We start from the raw sequence: 17602 nt of genomic DNA, 5'->3' as shown, positions 1-17602 counted from the left end.
AATATAATTTTATTAGTAAGGATAACACGTTTTGGGGCTTTATTACACACTACTTAGAGCGTACCCCTTCATCAGATCCCAAAGTACTCTGTAGTTATGCAGCCGCGTGCAGAAGAAACCACAAGCGCTGTATGCTCTAAGTCAGTGATTTTCAACCTTTTTTGAGCCGCGGCACACTTTTTACACTTAAAAAATCCCGGGGCACACCACCAACCAAAATGGCACAAAATGACACTAAAACAGTACATATTATACATATAGTTAATAATATAGATTCTAAATGGTTGATTCTTTGGTTGAAATAAACTGCCGCAAAATCTGCAACAAAAACGCTGCGTTTATGCAACGTGGGGCCTCAGCCTTACGCCTTCTGCATACAAGTGGCACGCATGTGGTTTTCACTGATATAAACATTAAAAATTAATTGACAGGGCCACAAATGCAGACAGATATAGGGTATGTATAGGACAGATATAGGGTATATATAGGACAGATATAGGGTAGGTATAGGACAGATATAGGACCTGCTCTATAATTTTCAGCTCTTCAATTTGGCCCAGATACACAGCCACAAAAAGAATGGCTGTATATATGGGTCCTTAGAAATGTATAAGTCTGTACTCTTATCCACAGTTGTGTATAAAAAGTCTGGTCATGTATATTACAGGTTACAACTCAATGTGCCTCATATTAATAGCAGTGAACCCCATCCTGTCCCTCACATTAACCCCCTGTGTGCTTTACATAAGGGATACTGATATGTGAGACATATGGAGGTGATAATTAAGTAAATATCTTCATTATATAGTACCCCCATATGTCACACATGTTATTAACTCTTATGTGAGCCACACAGGAGTTAATATGAGGGACATGATGGGGTTAATTGCTATTAATGTGAGGCACGTGGAGTTACTAAAACTAAAGTAATAACCCCAAATGCCTGACATTAATGAGAATAGTTACTAACCTGGTGTTTTCTTTTACTTTCACTTTGTTCAGCTTCCTCTCCTCCTCTCCTATTCAGGGCTGCAGACGGCAGGAGCTCCTCCTCACATGTAGCAGCAGGTCCAAGGAGCCCTTATCCTGTGCAGTGAGAGGCTCACCTCTGATTGGTGGGCAGGGAGAGAAGGGGGCGTGTCCTACACCTCAGCTCTAGCTAGCAGAGCAGTGAAGGGACGCTCCGTCTACATTTACACGGGGACTGGCTGCTGTGCCAGCAAAATAGGTCTCCCGTGCCAATCTTGGCATGCGTCTGGGGAACTTTCCCCGCGGCACACCCGACCATGTGTCACGGCACACTAGTGTGCCGCGGCACACTGGTTGAAAATCACTGCTCTAAGTAGCGTGTAATAAAGCCCCGAAACCCGTTATACTTACCAATAAAATTCTACATTTTATTGAGTACCACAAGCGTATCATGGCTAATATTCCCAAGGGAGAGCGCACATCCTGGCAATTTTGGGAGACCTATTCCCTACCACCTATCCTGATTTTACATGACTTCAGAAATATCTGGTAGAGGCAAGCCAGTGGACGCTGCCCTCCTAGCATCCTCAGATCTGTTAATCGATTTCTTCATAAGAAGCCTACCACCTAGCACTGGATTGGATGAGCACCCTTGTTGGTTGCTCTCCTGATTTAAGTCCATTGGTTCCATCTAAAGGAGCGTGGCTATCTTGGATTTTTTTTTTTATCTCCTTGCATATATACACACACACATGATTGTAGCTGTACATTCAAGTAAGTCATCAGATAACTAGCCAACCATATAACATTCTTGTCCAACAAATCCCTCTATACATTCAATGCTTCTTTATCACATTATGCTCTAGTAGTACTATACTTACCGGAAGACGACCTTTTTTAAGCTGGGCCTGGGAACCGGTCAGACAACCTTTCATCTCTGACACTAGTTTTCCAAATCTCAACTTCAGCTACAACTCTTCCATAAATGGCTTGTGTATTTTAATTAGAAATAACACATTGACTGTAGTAAAATGTTAACATCAAACTTTTTATCTCCATCATGTAAATACATACTGAAACATTTGGAGCTGAAACATGTCTTCCAACTGCGACTCAAAATTAAAACTGACTCTACAGTGTTGTTTTGAAGAAAAATCTTATATTTAAGAAAGCTTTCCTTTTATAGCTAATTTTTATCTTTAGATTCTTTGTATTGCCAACAGCACTATGCTGATCGAAGAAGACCTTTTTAAAGACAAGGCTATATTAGGATATGACGTGGAGGAACAGAATTGTGTTCAATGGCACAACAAGTTTAAACTTCTTTCTCGTGAGTCAGTACAAAGCTGCCAGCGAGTTTAATAGGGAGTGACGTTCATTGACTATAAGGGGTATATACAGTTTGGATAGGATGAAGTTGGTAGAAAGGAGTTCTGTTTTCTTTTTCTCAACCTCGTATTAATGTCATTAATGCTAGTCTTGTCAGTTTATACCGTATATACTCGAGTATAAGCCGAATTTTTCAGCACAGTTCTTGTGCTGAAAAAGCCCCCCTCGGCTTATACTCGAATCAAGCAAAAAAGAAAAAAAAAAATAAAATATATATATATATATATATATATATATATATATATATATATATATATATATATATATAATTTTTTTTTAGGAGGGAGGGGTGTCTATGACCAGCTACAATTAGTAATGTATAGAATTTCCCCAAAAAAAATAGTGAAAAAAGGAAGCTTTAAAAAAAATAAAAATAAATAAAAGTTCTAATTTACTCCTTTCCCTAGAATACATATAAGAGTAGAAAATGACTGTGAAACACAAACACATTAGGTATTCCTGTGTCTGAAAGTGTACTGTATATAGGGTATCTGCAGTGCTCCTATTAACCCCTTCCCGATGGAACAGGAGCACTGTAGATACCCTATATTCAGCCAGACTGAATTCCAAGTGGGGGAAAAAAAACAAAAACCTTAGTCCTCAAGCTCAGGGAAGGGGCAGACAGACAGACAACCAAAACACCCCCTCCCCTTTCCCATCACCCAGCAACTACTGCACCCAAAAACTTGGACCATTTTAATTTTTGAAATTTTCCAGTAGCTGCTGCATCCCCCCCTCGGCTTATACTCGAGTCAATAAGTTTTCCCAGTTTTTTGTGGTAAAATTAGGGGCCTCGGCTTATATTTGGGTCGGCTTATACTCTAGTATATACGGTAGTTTAATAACTTACATTTTGTCTGTAAGGTATCCATGTACAATTTCAGCTTTACTGTTTTTATTTAGATACTGTTGCTTTTTTTTTGCATATTTTATAGTATTGTGATAGTATTCATTGGTTGTACTCCATTATGACTGACAAATATTTGTAATGTGCTTTTCTCGCAGGGGCTCAAAGTGAAGGGAGCATTGCGGAGTAAGGGAGTTAGTGACCACAAGGGTCAGTTATTTTTACAGGGAGCCAATTTACTTATCAATATATTTTTGGCATTATCATGCAACCAATGAAATTACATGCAAAATCTTAGTGAAAAGTTTCCTTTTGTTAGTAGATTCCACCATTAGCGTATAATAGATGGAATTCTGTATGTGTTTATGTATATGAAGATATAATAATATGTGTATCACAAGGCAGAAGGATGTCAGAGGTTTCTCATTTTCTAATTTTTTTTTTTTATTTCTTTTAGCAGATTTCCTCTGGCTGTGGCTTTATAGAATTCTGTTTAATCTTTCTCATCTTTTCTTCTTTTTTTTTTCTTCTCTCTATGTTTAAGCCCAACCTCAGAGCTTGCCTCAGCCAAATACTTCAGCACTGGAACAGAGCGAGGAAGAAACTGGCAAGATACAAAATGGTCATGTAGGTCTGACTAATATCAATGGAATCCACAATGGGGTCAAACATGTTGCTGCAGATCATAGAAAGTTATCAGCTCCCGTTTCTCAAAAAATGCACAGGAAGATCCAGTCCAGTTTGTCTGTGAGCAGTGACAGCAGCAAAAAAAGCAAAATGAGTTCAACCTATTCTCAAAAACCTGGCTCATCACCAGAAGGTAAACTGATTCCTTACTGATCTGAGTTTATGTATTATGAACATTTGCTGTTTGTAATATTTTATTTTTATCTGAGGACTTTAGTATTTTCCTTACTTCATTGTTCAGCAGTATATTCATTTCAATAATGCCGTCTACAGAGTCCAGAGCAACTTTAATACTGTATTTTAACAAAAAATATTTTGTTAATATTTTCATTACTTTTTCAAAACACTATGAAAGTGAAAGAAGAAAGATTAAAGCACTGTTCTCCGTACATTGGCATATTTAAATAACACCCAGGCAAAAGTCACATGTCATATATCAAAAGTTTATTTCAGTTCCATTAAATTGTGCACAATATTCATTGTGGGCAAAGATTTATTTAAAAGGAACCTGGCGATGCAAACCTTAGTCGTAAACTGATCACATAGAACTGTAGGGCAATTCACACAGATTCCATTGGGATTATTCTGGTTTTATGTTCTGACACTGAGAAATTCAACTTTTTATAACTAACTTATCAATAACTGAGTTTTTCTCAGCGGATTGTCTTCCCTTACTAAACCTACAGGGAAAACATGAATGTGTGGATGGGATTAGCCAGAATCTCATTCACTAAGCCGGTACTGTAAAATGCAGCATTTTTTTCCGCAGTACCCTCAAAGTGAATGGGGTTCTGGCTAATCCCATCCACACATTACAGGAAAAGTCAATTATATCTGCAGAAATGCTGGTGTTTTTTGTAAAGGTATATTAGAGGCAGAAAGTCCACATAGGAAAACTCTGCGAAACTGCAATGAAAGACGCTGCATAAAAACTCTGATGCATTTCCAGCGCATTTTATTTGCTGTTTTCACTACTTAGGGCCTTAGCCTTAAACTCATATTGACGTGTCATTGAGACATCATAGATTATGACATCGTACTCAGTGTTACCCCACTGACTCAAAAAAGGAAGGGGTCCATAATCATTAGGAATCTGCATGTGTTTCATGATAGTGACTTATGTTACATATATCTTCTCTGCAGGATGCAGTTTTAGTCTTAAGGCTGCTTTCACACTACCATTATTGAAGTCTGTTATGATTATTCCATCATAGGTGCAGAGCAACTGACTTTAAAGACCAATAGAATTACTAATAAAGACAGAAAACCCTCTGTCTGCTTTCACTGTGATGACAGTACAGGTACATCTTTCTCTTCCATTATAAAAGGAAACAAACAAGACGGAAAAAAGTTTCCATTATATTTTTTACATCACAGTGAATGCAGAGAGAGGGTACTCTGTTCTGCATCAATCATTTTATTGGTGGTTAAAGGGGTTATGCCCCAAAGTGAAAATGGGAGGACATTTCCCCCACAGCCAGGCCATATGTTGGCATGCTGCCTGTGGACTGCACTCCCATTCACTTCAGTGGGAGCTCTGGAGGCAGCTGCAGTAAAGCATGTGGCTATCTTTGGCACTCCCATTCATGTTAAGCTTAATGTGCAATGGGGAAAGGGTGTTTTGTGGGATAACCTTTTTAAATCGGTAGCTCTGATCCTATGATGGAAGAGAACAGACTTTAGTAACCGTAGTGTGAATGTACCCTACAGAATAGCTTAAAGGGGTATTCCCACGTCGCATACTCCGCAGTCTTCAATGCTGTAAAATCTTCTTTCTTCCTGGTTTCTTGCATCATTTGGTGGGCGGAGTTTCACATGCAACCTTCCGTTTAGCTCCACCCCCAAATTCACATGTAGCTCCGCCCACCCATATTGGACTATGAAGTACAGGCAGCAGCAACTCCATTCTGTGTTACATACAGAGACTTACCTGTCTCTGCCATAATGAACACAAATGAGTTAGCTAGCCTGATAACTGGGAGAACAGAAGACAGTTCAGAAATGAAAGCAGCTCCTCTCCCCTATCTGATAGCAGGGAACTAGGTCAAATGGTGTAGACACAGGAATAGCTAAAAACACAGGCTCGATCCCGTGCACCTAGCCCCTCCTCCCTCCCCCCTGAGAGCAGCAGATACATCACTTGACTTTTGACCAGATAAGTCAGGGCTGTGTCAACAATGAATTGAATAAAGTAAGATAGTGGACAAACAAAGCAGTTTTGCTGTAGCAATGTATTTAGGAAAAGTCTTACATCCACATTAACAAGCAGTATAGATAGGATCCTTGTGATGGGACAACCCCTTTAAGTCATACTTTGATTTTTCAGTGTTTGGAATCAGTTTTGAGCGGTTTGCATCCTGTGGCCCTCTAATTTTTGTTCCTGTATTGTCATTGTCCTGTTGCATTACATGTATTTTGCAAAACTAACAATTGATCTCTCTGCAGGTATTAACATTAATTTTGTAGCATTTTTTGACTACCATAGAAAAGCACATGACAGTATTGTGATCCTTATCTAAACATGTAGGCTAAGGCCCTACGTTGTGAGCTGCAACCAAAAAGCGCTGTGGGGAAAAAAAACGCAGCGGAAACGCATCACCAGAATTACATCCACGTTGCAGATATTGTAAAATGTCCCAGTTTTTGCCTCTGCATTTACACTACATGGGGCTCCAGTTTTAAACAATTTAATACTGGACTAACCTTCGAAGGTGTGAGGTTTTTGAAATGGTAGTCATGACAGGCAATAGACAGCAGCAAGTCCAGCTCTTGACATCTTAAAGGGAGTCTGTCAGCAGGAAAACCATTGTCAGGCTAGTGACAGTAGCTGGTAGGGAGGTTTCTACACCCTCCAGAGATGCCTTTCTTATTCTGCGTTGCAGCTCCATTTTCACGAAAATCAGTATTTTGTTCTTATGTAAAAGGTTTAGGGGTCTGCCCTCTCCTGCCGTTTCTTTGCTCTCCGCTCTAGATAAACGCTACTAACTGCATACAAAGTGTGATAAAGTGGAAAATGTCACTCATGCGATGGGGGATGAACCTGGGAAATAGTTAGGGGAGAATCATCTACAGCAGAAGCCCTAGCATGAGCAGATAATCCCCTGTAGCCCCTTTCAGCTAATTTACTTAAGAATACAATTCTGATTTTCATGAAATTCCTGTCCTGCTAACAGACTCCCTTCAAGCATACAGCTGATTTTCTCTGGAAAGCTGTGGCTATCTGCTTCCATGATGAATGGCCATCCATATAATTTGGAGAGCATATGTACACAGATTATCACATGACAACCCCTTATACACCTTGCAGTTTAAATGGGTTGGCTTACAACATATTCCCTTTCCACAGGATAGAGGAAAGTTGTATTTTAGTGGGAATCTCACGGGTGTGATCTTTGCCAGTAATGAGAACAGGTTTCCCTTGTACCCTCATCTGAATGGAGAAGCAATTTGCTTGCTGTTTTTGTTGTGGGCATAGAATTTATCCTGTATCTGTGCCTGTTTTGAAGGATTTTGGACAAGTCTAATCTCTTTGCATTTTTTTGTCAGGGAAGATAAGTGTGTGTTTTTTTTGTACATTCCCCATGGTTTTTAATACATTATATTACTTAAACCAAACTGATGCTTTGCACAGTATACAGTGGGGCAAAAAAGTATTTAGTCAGTCACCAATAGTGCAAGTTCCACCACTTAAAAAGATGAGAGGCGTCTGTAATTTACTTCATAGGTAGACCTCAACTATGAGAGACAAAATGAGAAAACAAATCCGGAAAATCACATTGTCTGATTTTGTAAGAATTTATTTGCAAATTATGGCGGAAAATAAGTATTTGGTCACCTACAAGCAATCAAGATTTCTGGCTCTCACCGACCTGTAACTTCTTCTTTAAGAGTCTCCTCTTTCCTCCACTCATTACCTGTAGTAATGGCACCTGTTTAAACTTATCAGTATAAAAAGACACCTGTGCACACCCTCAAACAGTCAGACTCCAAACTCCACTATGGTGAAGACCAAAGAGCTGTCAAAGGACACCAGAAACAAAATTGTAGCCCTGCTGGGAAGACTGAATCTGCAATAGGCAACCAGCTTGGATTGAAGAAATCAACTGTGGGAGCAATAATTAGAAAATGGAAGACATACAAGACCACTGATAATCTCCCTTGATCTGGGGCTCCATGCAAAATCTCACCCCGTGGGGTCAAAATGATCACAAGAACGGTGAGCAAAAATCCCAGAACAACGCGGGGGGACCTAGTGAATGAACTGCAGAGAGCTGGGACCAATGTAACAAAGCCTACCATCAGTAACACACTACGCCGCCAGGGAATCAGATCCTGCAGTGCCAGACGTGTCCCACTGCTTAAGCCAGTACATGTCTGGGCCCGTCTGAAGTTTGCTAGAGAGCATTTGGATGATCCAGAAGAGTATTGGGAGAATGTCCTATGGTCTGATGAAACCAAACTGGAACTGTTTGGTAGAAACACCACTTTTCGTGTTTGGAGGAAAAAGAATACTGAGTTGCATCCATCAAACACCATACCTACTGTAAAGCATGGGGGTGGAAACATCATGCTTTGGGGCTGTTTCTCTGCAAAGGGGCCAGGACGACTGATCCGGGTACATGAAAGAATGAATGGGGCCATGTATCGTGAGATTTTGAGTGCAAACCTCCTTCCATCAGCAAGGGCATTGAAGATGAAACGTGGCTGGGTCTTTCAAGATGACAATGATCCAAAGCACACCGCCAGGGCAATGAAGGAGTGGCTTTGTAAGAAGCATTTCAATGTCCTGGAGTGGCCTAGCCAGTCTCCAGATCTCAACTCTATAGAAAACCTTTGGAGGGAGTTGAAAGTCCGTGTTGCCAAGAGACAGCCCCAAAACATCACTGCTCTAGAGGAGACCTGCATGGAGGAATGGGCCAACATACCAACAACAGTGTGTGCCAACCTTGTGAAGACTTACAGAAAAAATTTGACCTCTGTCATTGCCAACAAAGGATATATAACAAAGTATTGAGATGAAATTTTGTTACTGACCAAATACTTATTTTCCACCATAATTTGCAAATAAATTCTTACAAAATCAGACTGTGATTTTCTGGATTTGTTTTCTCATTTTGTCTCTCATAGTTGAGGTCTACCTATGATGTAAATTACAGACGCCTCTCATCTTTTTAAGTGGTGGAACTTGCACTATTGGTGACTGACTAAATACTTTTTTGCCCCACTGTATCTTACCAAATATGTCTCTTTGTCATTCATGACATGTGTAATCTGAATTTAGAAAAGTTAAAGTTGATTTTTAAAAAAATGTAGATTGAGACTAGTTTAAATAAAAACTTCACATACAGGGGCGTATTTATGAAGCGTACAAAAAAACCTTTATTTGTTGTCTATAGCAGCCAATCACATCACAGCTTTCATTTTTTTAAGAGCGCTATAGGAAATGAAATCTACACGGAGTGTGGTTGCTGTGGACAACAAACAGCTTTTACTTTTAGAAGGTTTTATACATTTTGGCCTTTGATCATTAAGTTTTGTGACCTGTATGGAAGTCACCACTTTAATGACAATTAGAATGATTATGGCCAATTCTTAAGATAGGGTAACATCAATATCAAATTTGTGGGGCTCTGACTCACAGGATTCCTGAATCATCTGCTTGAAGTGGCATTGGCACTTATGTGAGACCCTCACCCTCTTCAGTGTTTACATTGCTCCATCTACATTCACAGCATTTACTTAGTAGTGTTATGATTGGCAGGTTACTTTAAAAAAACAAAACAACACAACTAAATAATATCCTGTGGAGCCCAACTGGGCTCTGAGCCGCAGAGCTACCCTGGTGTAAACTAAGCCCTGCAGTTAGCTTCACAGCCGGACTTCACACCATCTGAGTAAACAAGGTAACTTAAAGATAATTCTCTGCAGGACAGAGACAAATGAACTCTAAAGTCTTGCAGTTACTCCGCTGCAAGACCAAACACAACTAACAGTTACCATGTGCTCCCAGTAGCTTACTGGACCACAGCCACCTGCTGTGGAGCACCACAGGTAGCAGCCTGCCTAAGGTAGGACATTCCCACAATTCTGACTAAGGGAAGGGATACCCACAATTTTAAGTTAAAGGGGAAATTCTCCTTACCTGCCTAACTAAGCAGCTTGCTACCAAACTAGTATCTTGCACTGACGTGCACAAAATGCAATTGAGGCTAGAGCACTGGGCTGCTCAAACCTGCCTCCTTAAATGGAGGGAAGGCGGGCCTAAACAGCCAGCCCAGATGCCCAAGCCAGGTGCTGATAGGCTAACACCATTGTCAGTCAGAAGACCAACCACGCCTATCGGCTGCAAGTGGATTTGACCCCATGCATGCTGGACTGAGCAGTAACAGAGGAACAGGCTGTGACCCTGATACCTTAGCCGGCCCTGCCGCACAGTCCTAACAAGTAGTGACTTTGTATAATAGATTTGTTCTATTCAAATGATAATGGTGAAGCTGAAATATCTGACGTGGCTGCCACTTAAGTAAAGTATGTACATGTTGATTAAGCTATATAGACACTAAAGAGGCCTCAGCAATTGCACAAGTACGACAACCCCTAACATCTGAGAAAATCCGACTCTAAGACCTGATAATGATGGATTATACTTCATTAAATCAAAACTCCTTTAATGAATATGTACTGCCAACAAAAAAAACCCCACAAAACAATAAAGTGGCAACACGTTTTCCCCTACCCATGTATTATGTCTGCAATTTTTGTGTAAAAAAAAAAATGTTGCACATAATAAACTACCCTACAAGTACATTTTAGGAACAGTTGTCACTCGGTCTTACTCTTATTAAATACAGTACAGTTGTGGTCGTGTCACGGTAATTTTACTTGAAGAAAGAGGGTGGCTACTCGTATCAAATATTCTGTAGCATTAGAATATAGCTACCAATCAAAAGTATAACATCACATGGAAATGTAACATCCTAAATAATAGATTGGATAGGCTCCCTTTTGCTTATTACTATCTCTAGAAATGAGAAATACAATTGACAAGTATGATTGTAATGATAACTATTCTTTATTAGACCGTGAAAAGATAATTATTTTGACGTCTTTCAGCATTGTCTAGTGTGTACTGCTGTCTGCATTGATCTATTGCTCTTCTTCTGTTTTTCTTATTTTCTATTAGTAATCCTGCACATAGGCTATTGTTCCTGATTCAGCATATGAAGATATTGCTATAGGAACCTTAAAGAACAATTAATGAGTAGTATTACATTAGGAATGTCATTAAGATGAATACAGCATACAATACAATTAGGTTTTTTGTTTTGTTTTGTTTTTTTGCTTTTGTTTCGACATATTGTAAAAGAGTGAAGTATTTGTTTCATTCAAAACAGCATTCCTTACCAAGAGAAAATAATTAATATTTCATAGGACTTATAAAAATTGTATTCCATGTTGTGTTTTTTTTCTTCTTCATTCTTTTCTGCCTATATCTGTATCATCTTTTTAGTTTTCACTCTTTCTTGTTTGTATTAGACTGCTGTGCTTCTTTGATTTTGGCCTGTCTCTTCTGTCAGTGCACTGAGTTCATCCTTGGCCCACATCAGGTTTGCTCCTGTCTGCATGAGGCCTGTAATTCCTGCTGTGGCTACTGTTCCAATGTCTGTGTGGGCCTTGAGGAAATTCCTGCTGAGGACCTCAACTTCCACTTTGATTGTGACTTTGCCCTTTTTGATTCTTGCTGTGAGACAGCTGAGTGCCTGGAGATCTGTTTTGAGTGTTCTGAACTTTGTGAATATAGCTAGCTAAAAGGATGACCAAGGTCAATGTTCCGTAAGTGCATTTATTTACTGTTTCACTTACATTAAACTCACATCGGCATTACTTAACCAATAATTAATAACATAATTTTCTACCAACCCTCATAGAGAAATATGTCCTTGTCTGAGCTAACATTAAACTGATAGGGCTCCTGTAACTTACTCTATAAAACGTTTGCTGTAACAATTATACGGATATAATATGCAGGTTCAAACAGTGTCACATTAGTTATCTTTTTCTTATCAACTGGACTTTTTTTTTTTTTACTTTTTTTTATTTCATACAAAATATTGGTCCACTTAACAACTGTATTGTTAAGTAGGGTTGTTAAAATATAAATCTTTATTAATGATGTATTAAAAGATGAAAACAAAAATCAAAATATAAATAAATATTAAAAAAAAAAGTTTAGGGGACCGTTAGTGTTGACTATTAACAGTCATAGTGTCTGCACTACACTGCCTGTAATTCCCAAAACAAACAGTCATATAATTGTAAATTTGTGGAGAGACACTCAAAAAGGTAGCCAGTAATAGACTTCTACTGATGGCCCCCAAGGTACAGAGGGATATTGAGAGAAACTGCAATAGTGTAATATGTTGAGCTAGAACTTTAATTCTCCATTCTTCAGGACCATTCATATCCTGGCAACTTTAATAGAGCTGTCACAGTATTATTAGAAAACTGTCAGCACTTACCCAAAGGTATCAATAGATAGCAAGGATCCACTAAGATCTTAAATAATGGACCAATATGATAGAACTGAACCTTCTAAGTATCTAAGGTATAGTAAATTATATTAATTATACTGCAGCAGTATTGTTATGTAAACTGAAGCAGTTCTGAATAAGAATAGATCTTACAAACTAAATACCTAGGGTATGATCACCTATTTTAGTTAGGGAGCCTTCATACAGAGTATATGCTCTGCTCATTCTGAACATAAAACCCGTTCAGCGCGTAAAAACCAGCTCCTATTGATCTCTATGGGTGCCGGCATACGTGTGCTCCTCATTGAAATCAATGGGAGGCTTTTTTCCCTATTGCTTTCAATGTGATACGTGCGTATCACAAGCCGTCGCCTGTCCAGTTTCTCCGAGGTTTAGGACATAAACCTCAGGGTGGACCACGGCGGTGGTGTGAACCCTCCTTACAGAAAAGATGGTTTAGGACTGGAAAGCAAATAGAGAAGCATTAAAAAGTATGCCAAGGGGTAAGTGTGCATTAAGAAGAGGTACCCCACAGAAGAGCGGTAGTCTTATATGGCAAGTACAGTATATACTCGAGTATAAGCCGACCCAAATATAAGCCGAGGCCCCTAATTTTACCAAAAAAACTGGGAAAACTTATTGACTCGAGTATCCACCATTGCAGATAAAAAATTCTGCTCATGTGTATTACAGCTTAGTAACTCCATGTGCCTCATAGTAATAGCAGTTAACCCCAGCATGTCCCTCACATTAACCCCCTGTGTGCCTCACATAAGAGTTACTGATATGTGGGACATATGGAGGTAATAATTAGGTATCTTCATATTTAAGGTCCTTTATTAGTACCCTCATGTTTCTCACATATTAGTAACCCTTATATGGGGCACACAGGGGTTAATATGAGGGACATGATGGGGTTAACTGCTACTAATGTGAGGCACATGGAGTTACTGAAACTAAATTAATAACCCCAAATGCCTGACGTTACTATGAATAGTAATCCAGCAGGTACCTGTGTGTTTTATTTTCACTTTACTATAGCTTCCTCGATACGACAGACATCTTCTATAAAACACAATGAATCCTGCACGTAATGGCCACTGACTTATCTGCAGATATTACATTCTAGTGGCTACAGGACCTTTGATGACATCACAGTCACGTGACTTACATGAAAAGCTGATCACAGTGCAGTAGCACTAAAGAACCTCCCCTTTTGTTTAATTTATGCAGGTCCTTGCTGGTCTCTGTGCTCCGTGGACCCTGACTCGAGTATAAACCGAGGAGGTCTTTTTCAGCATAAAAACTGTGCTAAAAAATTCAGCTTATACTTGAGTTTATACAGTATACCCCAAACTCTATATTTTAACTGGGGGTTGCCTCATACACCGGAAAATACGGTATCTTTAATCTTTTAATTTTCTACAAGTTTAAATATGGTTATATTTGTGGAAATTTTTTTTTCCTGGGACAGGCAGTGCTATCCTGCATTCTTTTCAACTTTACCTGGGCCTTTGCTTTATGTTTCATTACTTTTCCTATTACTAACGGTTGACTGTAGTTTTCACCTTAAAGAGGACCTATCAGTTTTTTTACAGGTTATTGTGGATTAGGAAACATGGATGTTTTCTTACAGAATGAAATCGGCATCCTTTTCTCAGGAAGTGACATCACTTCTGTTGGTCAAATGTCCATGGGGCAGCTCAGTACGATTCATTTGACTGGAACTGAGATGCAGCATGGCCATGTTACCAATGGATGTGATGTAATTTCCTAAGAAGAGAAAGAAGACCTTGCTGTGAAAAATGAGTCATGAGTTCTAATCCAAGGTAACCCCCTTTAATAATTTACTGCCCCCCCTTCCCTACAAAAATTAACATCATTCTCAATATATATATTTTTCAAAAGTTCTGGTACCAAAGAAAAACAACAAAAATGAAGGGACAGACTTACTATATGTATTCAAAAAAGGAAAAAGACATGGCCCGCACGTCCCAATCTTGTACATTGATCTAGTGCTTATCAGCAAATTCTACAATACGGAACATGAGGTTCTTAGTATACATATTGATCAAGGTGTATAAGCCCACTACCCACTTCACGGTGACCTCTTTATAGTGGGTCCCTACTGTACAGGAGGCTGCAAAATGGAACCCACCTACTAGCTCTCAGTCCTCTGACTGGGGCAATATGATAAGGTGAATTTTTGATATCTGTTCACATGGTGCGGTGCTGCATGGTATCTGCTGCTCCTGTGGTGTTGTGCCCGTGGGGCGGTGCAGCCCTTAGCCTGGTGGCAGGGGTGTTGCTGGACCACTGGGTAGCTCCCCCTGTGGGCGCCGTGTTTCAGTTGTGGCAGTCGCTGTGCAGCGTCACACCCAGTAGAGTAGGGACCCACTATATAAAGAGGTCGTCGTGAAGTGGCTAGTGGGTTTACACACCTTGATCAATATGTATACTAAGAACTTCATGTTCAGTATTGTAGAATTTGCTTAGAAGCATTAGATCAATGTATAAGACTGGGATGTGCGGGCCATGTCCTTTTCTCTTTTTGCACACAATGAAAAATGCTGTGGGAAAAAATGTGATGTGTTTTCGCTGCTTTTTTTCCCCACAGTGTTTCTTAGCTATGTTCTGCAACATGGAGCCTTAGAACAAGACCAGGGCACAATATTGCGGACACATCGTAGAAAAAAAAGCTTCTATTTAAAGTACCTGCAAAGTGGATGGATTTTGGATGGATTTTAGCTAATTCCATCCACACATTACAGAAGATTTAACAAATGAAATTCAAAAACACATATAAATATATGTACATATAAAATATAACTTTTTGTTATTAGAGCTACAAATATCACAAAATTATGGATTTTTCTAGAAGTGACACACCACCTGAGATGGTAACCAAAAAGGTTCAACACAAATTGCCCAACAAAAAAATAATGCAACCAATATTTTAATAAAGAAAAGGCGTAGAACAAAAGTTACCCAGTGGCCACCAGCAAGGTAAAGCCCCATTCTTATCGCTACCTCCACTTGCAGCTTAGTCAGGGGTTTGTAAACAAATGGTACATTTCACTGTTTATACAGTGTCTTAGAAAGTAATTAGTATACATATAAGAGATAAATGGCAAATACCTGTGTAGCAAAAGTTTCATTAGAGGTATCGAATAATCTCTTGTTGCCTGTGAGAGTATTCTGAGTGCTTGCGTCAAAGGACATGCACAAAGAAGAAATGACGTAAGATAAACTATAATGTCATTCATAAGCTTATTTTGTTATTGCGCATGTGTCAAATAAAGTCAATACAGAGGGGGATGCGTTGACACTGAGGTTTTTCCCGCAGCGCTTTTTTGGTGTGCCCGCTACGTGGGGCTTTAGCTTAAATCTTTATATAAATATATTATAGCACCACTGGTGCTACATCGGTTTATCCACCTTTTGTTCAAAATTAAATCCAGTGGGGGCCACACGGTGGCTCAGTGGTTAGCACTGCAGCGCTGGAGTCCTGGTGTTCAAATCCCGCCAAGGGCATAAAAACCATCTGCAAGGAGTTTGTATGTTCTCCCTGTGTTTGCATGGATTTCCATCCCATATTCCAAAAACATACTGATAGGGAAAAATGTACATTATGATCTCTATGTGGGGCTCACAATCTACATTTAAAAAAAAATAAAAAATTAAATCCACTGGACTCTTACATACCTGACTGGATACTGAATATCAATATACTGTATATTAGCATTATTGATTCTCGTGTTCTGTGTTGCTTTGCTATACTATAAGATTTTTAACAAACGAATGACTAAAATTGAGTACTCTGAAACAAATTAAGAACTCTCAAAAAATTTCTAATTGTGTGCCTGTTAACAATTTTGCATAAATATTTCATGCATGCTTGTACCGTATCAATGTTTTTTCTAAACCATAACCCATTTGTTAATTTGACTTGAATTGATCTTGCAGATTTTTTGTTAGGTTTGTTATATTCTATTTTAGCTTAATAAGCTGATTGACTTTTCTCTTTCTTTTTCCTTTTTATACTTTTACTCCAACGCATCATCTTCGCCTTATCTGGACGACCTACCTTATGAAGATTGCTGTGTTCACTGTATCTTAGCTTGCTTATTTTGTGAGTTTGTCACACTCTGCAACATAGTATTAGGACAAGCTTCTTGTGGAGTTTGTACTTCTGAAGCCTGTTGTTGCTGCTGCGGAGAAGAGATGGGAGATGACTGCAACTGCCCTTGTGATATGGATTGTGGAATAATGGACGCCTGTTGTGAATCTTCTGACTGCTTAGAAATTTGCATGGAATGCTGTGGAATTTGCTTTCCTTCATGAAGCTAACTAGGACATTGATCTTCTAAACTGGAGTTTTTACTTTCAACTGAAAATGACTTTTAGATATATAGAACTCATCCTTTTTGCACTGCTAAATGTTTTATTTTATATGATTTACTGGAGATCAAATTTAAAAAAAATATAAAAAGTTGGAAAAGTATTCTTATGCTGCCCATTTAATTTAAAGAGGTATTCCAGTCTTAGCAAATACTATCACTTGTGAATTGTGGAAGTCCAACCTTAAGAGTAGGAGACAGTGTTCAAATGAGTAGGGGCTTAGTTGCAGCATTAACCTTTTATAGACCTTCTTTTTTTATCTATTTATTTGCAGTTGGTGAAGATCCTGGGATTGAAACTTCATCAATCTGTCAGGAATGAGACATGTATACAGTTAAAAGGGTTATGCCATAAAAACTATTTATCCTCTGTCCCAAGAAAATAGGGTAAATTGCCTATGGGTAGAGTTCTGACCTCTGAGACTGCCTTGGATCCTGAGGCCGGGGCCCCACTGGTCAGAAACACCGCAATTTGCCCGCCTAGGAAACGCTGTGGGAAAAATTGCAGCATTTTACAGTAACTGCAAAGTGGATGGGATTCTTGCGAATCCCATGCCCATTTTTTGGTAAAAACCGCGGCTCTGACACGCTGTTATTTCGAAAACTGGAGCGGTTTTGGAAATCGCAGCATGTTTACCCATAGATATAATTGAAACATAAAGTCTGCAGAGGAAAACTCCACAAATTTTCTGTTTAAAGCACTGCGGGAAGAACTGTGATGCCTTAAAGCTCTGCCTGTGGGGCCTTAACCTGAAGGTTTTTTTGTTTGTTTTTTTTAC

General features: G+C 39.1%; 1 protein-coding gene across 3 annotated transcripts in view; it reads left to right on the top strand.

Moving 5' to 3' along the window:
* MDFIC (MyoD family inhibitor domain containing) overlaps positions 1 to 17137 on the top strand; it is a 78508-nt gene extending 61371 nt beyond the window's left edge. For 2 of the 3 annotated variants that reach the window (XM_075274288.1, XM_075274285.1), the window contains exons 4-5: positions 3750 to 4025; positions 11429 to 11808. In XM_075274288.1, the coding sequence (XP_075130389.1) occupies positions 3750 to 4025; positions 11429 to 11697 (545 nt within the window). In that variant the 3' untranslated portion in view covers positions 11698 to 11808. Of the gene's footprint in view, positions 1 to 3749; positions 4026 to 11428; positions 11809 to 16519 lie in introns of those variants that run through there. The other variant, XM_075274289.1, reaches the window with a different exon arrangement.
* Positions 17138 to 17602: the final 465 nt, after the last annotated feature.

Source organism: Leptodactylus fuscus, chromosome 5 (assembly GCF_031893055.1).
Source record: "Leptodactylus fuscus isolate aLepFus1 chromosome 5, aLepFus1.hap2, whole genome shotgun sequence".
NCBI lineage: Eukaryota > Metazoa > Chordata > Amphibia > Anura > Leptodactylidae > Leptodactylus > Leptodactylus fuscus.
The sequence above is the reverse complement of the archived record's forward strand: the minus strand, read 5'-3'. Positions and strand labels throughout refer to the sequence as shown.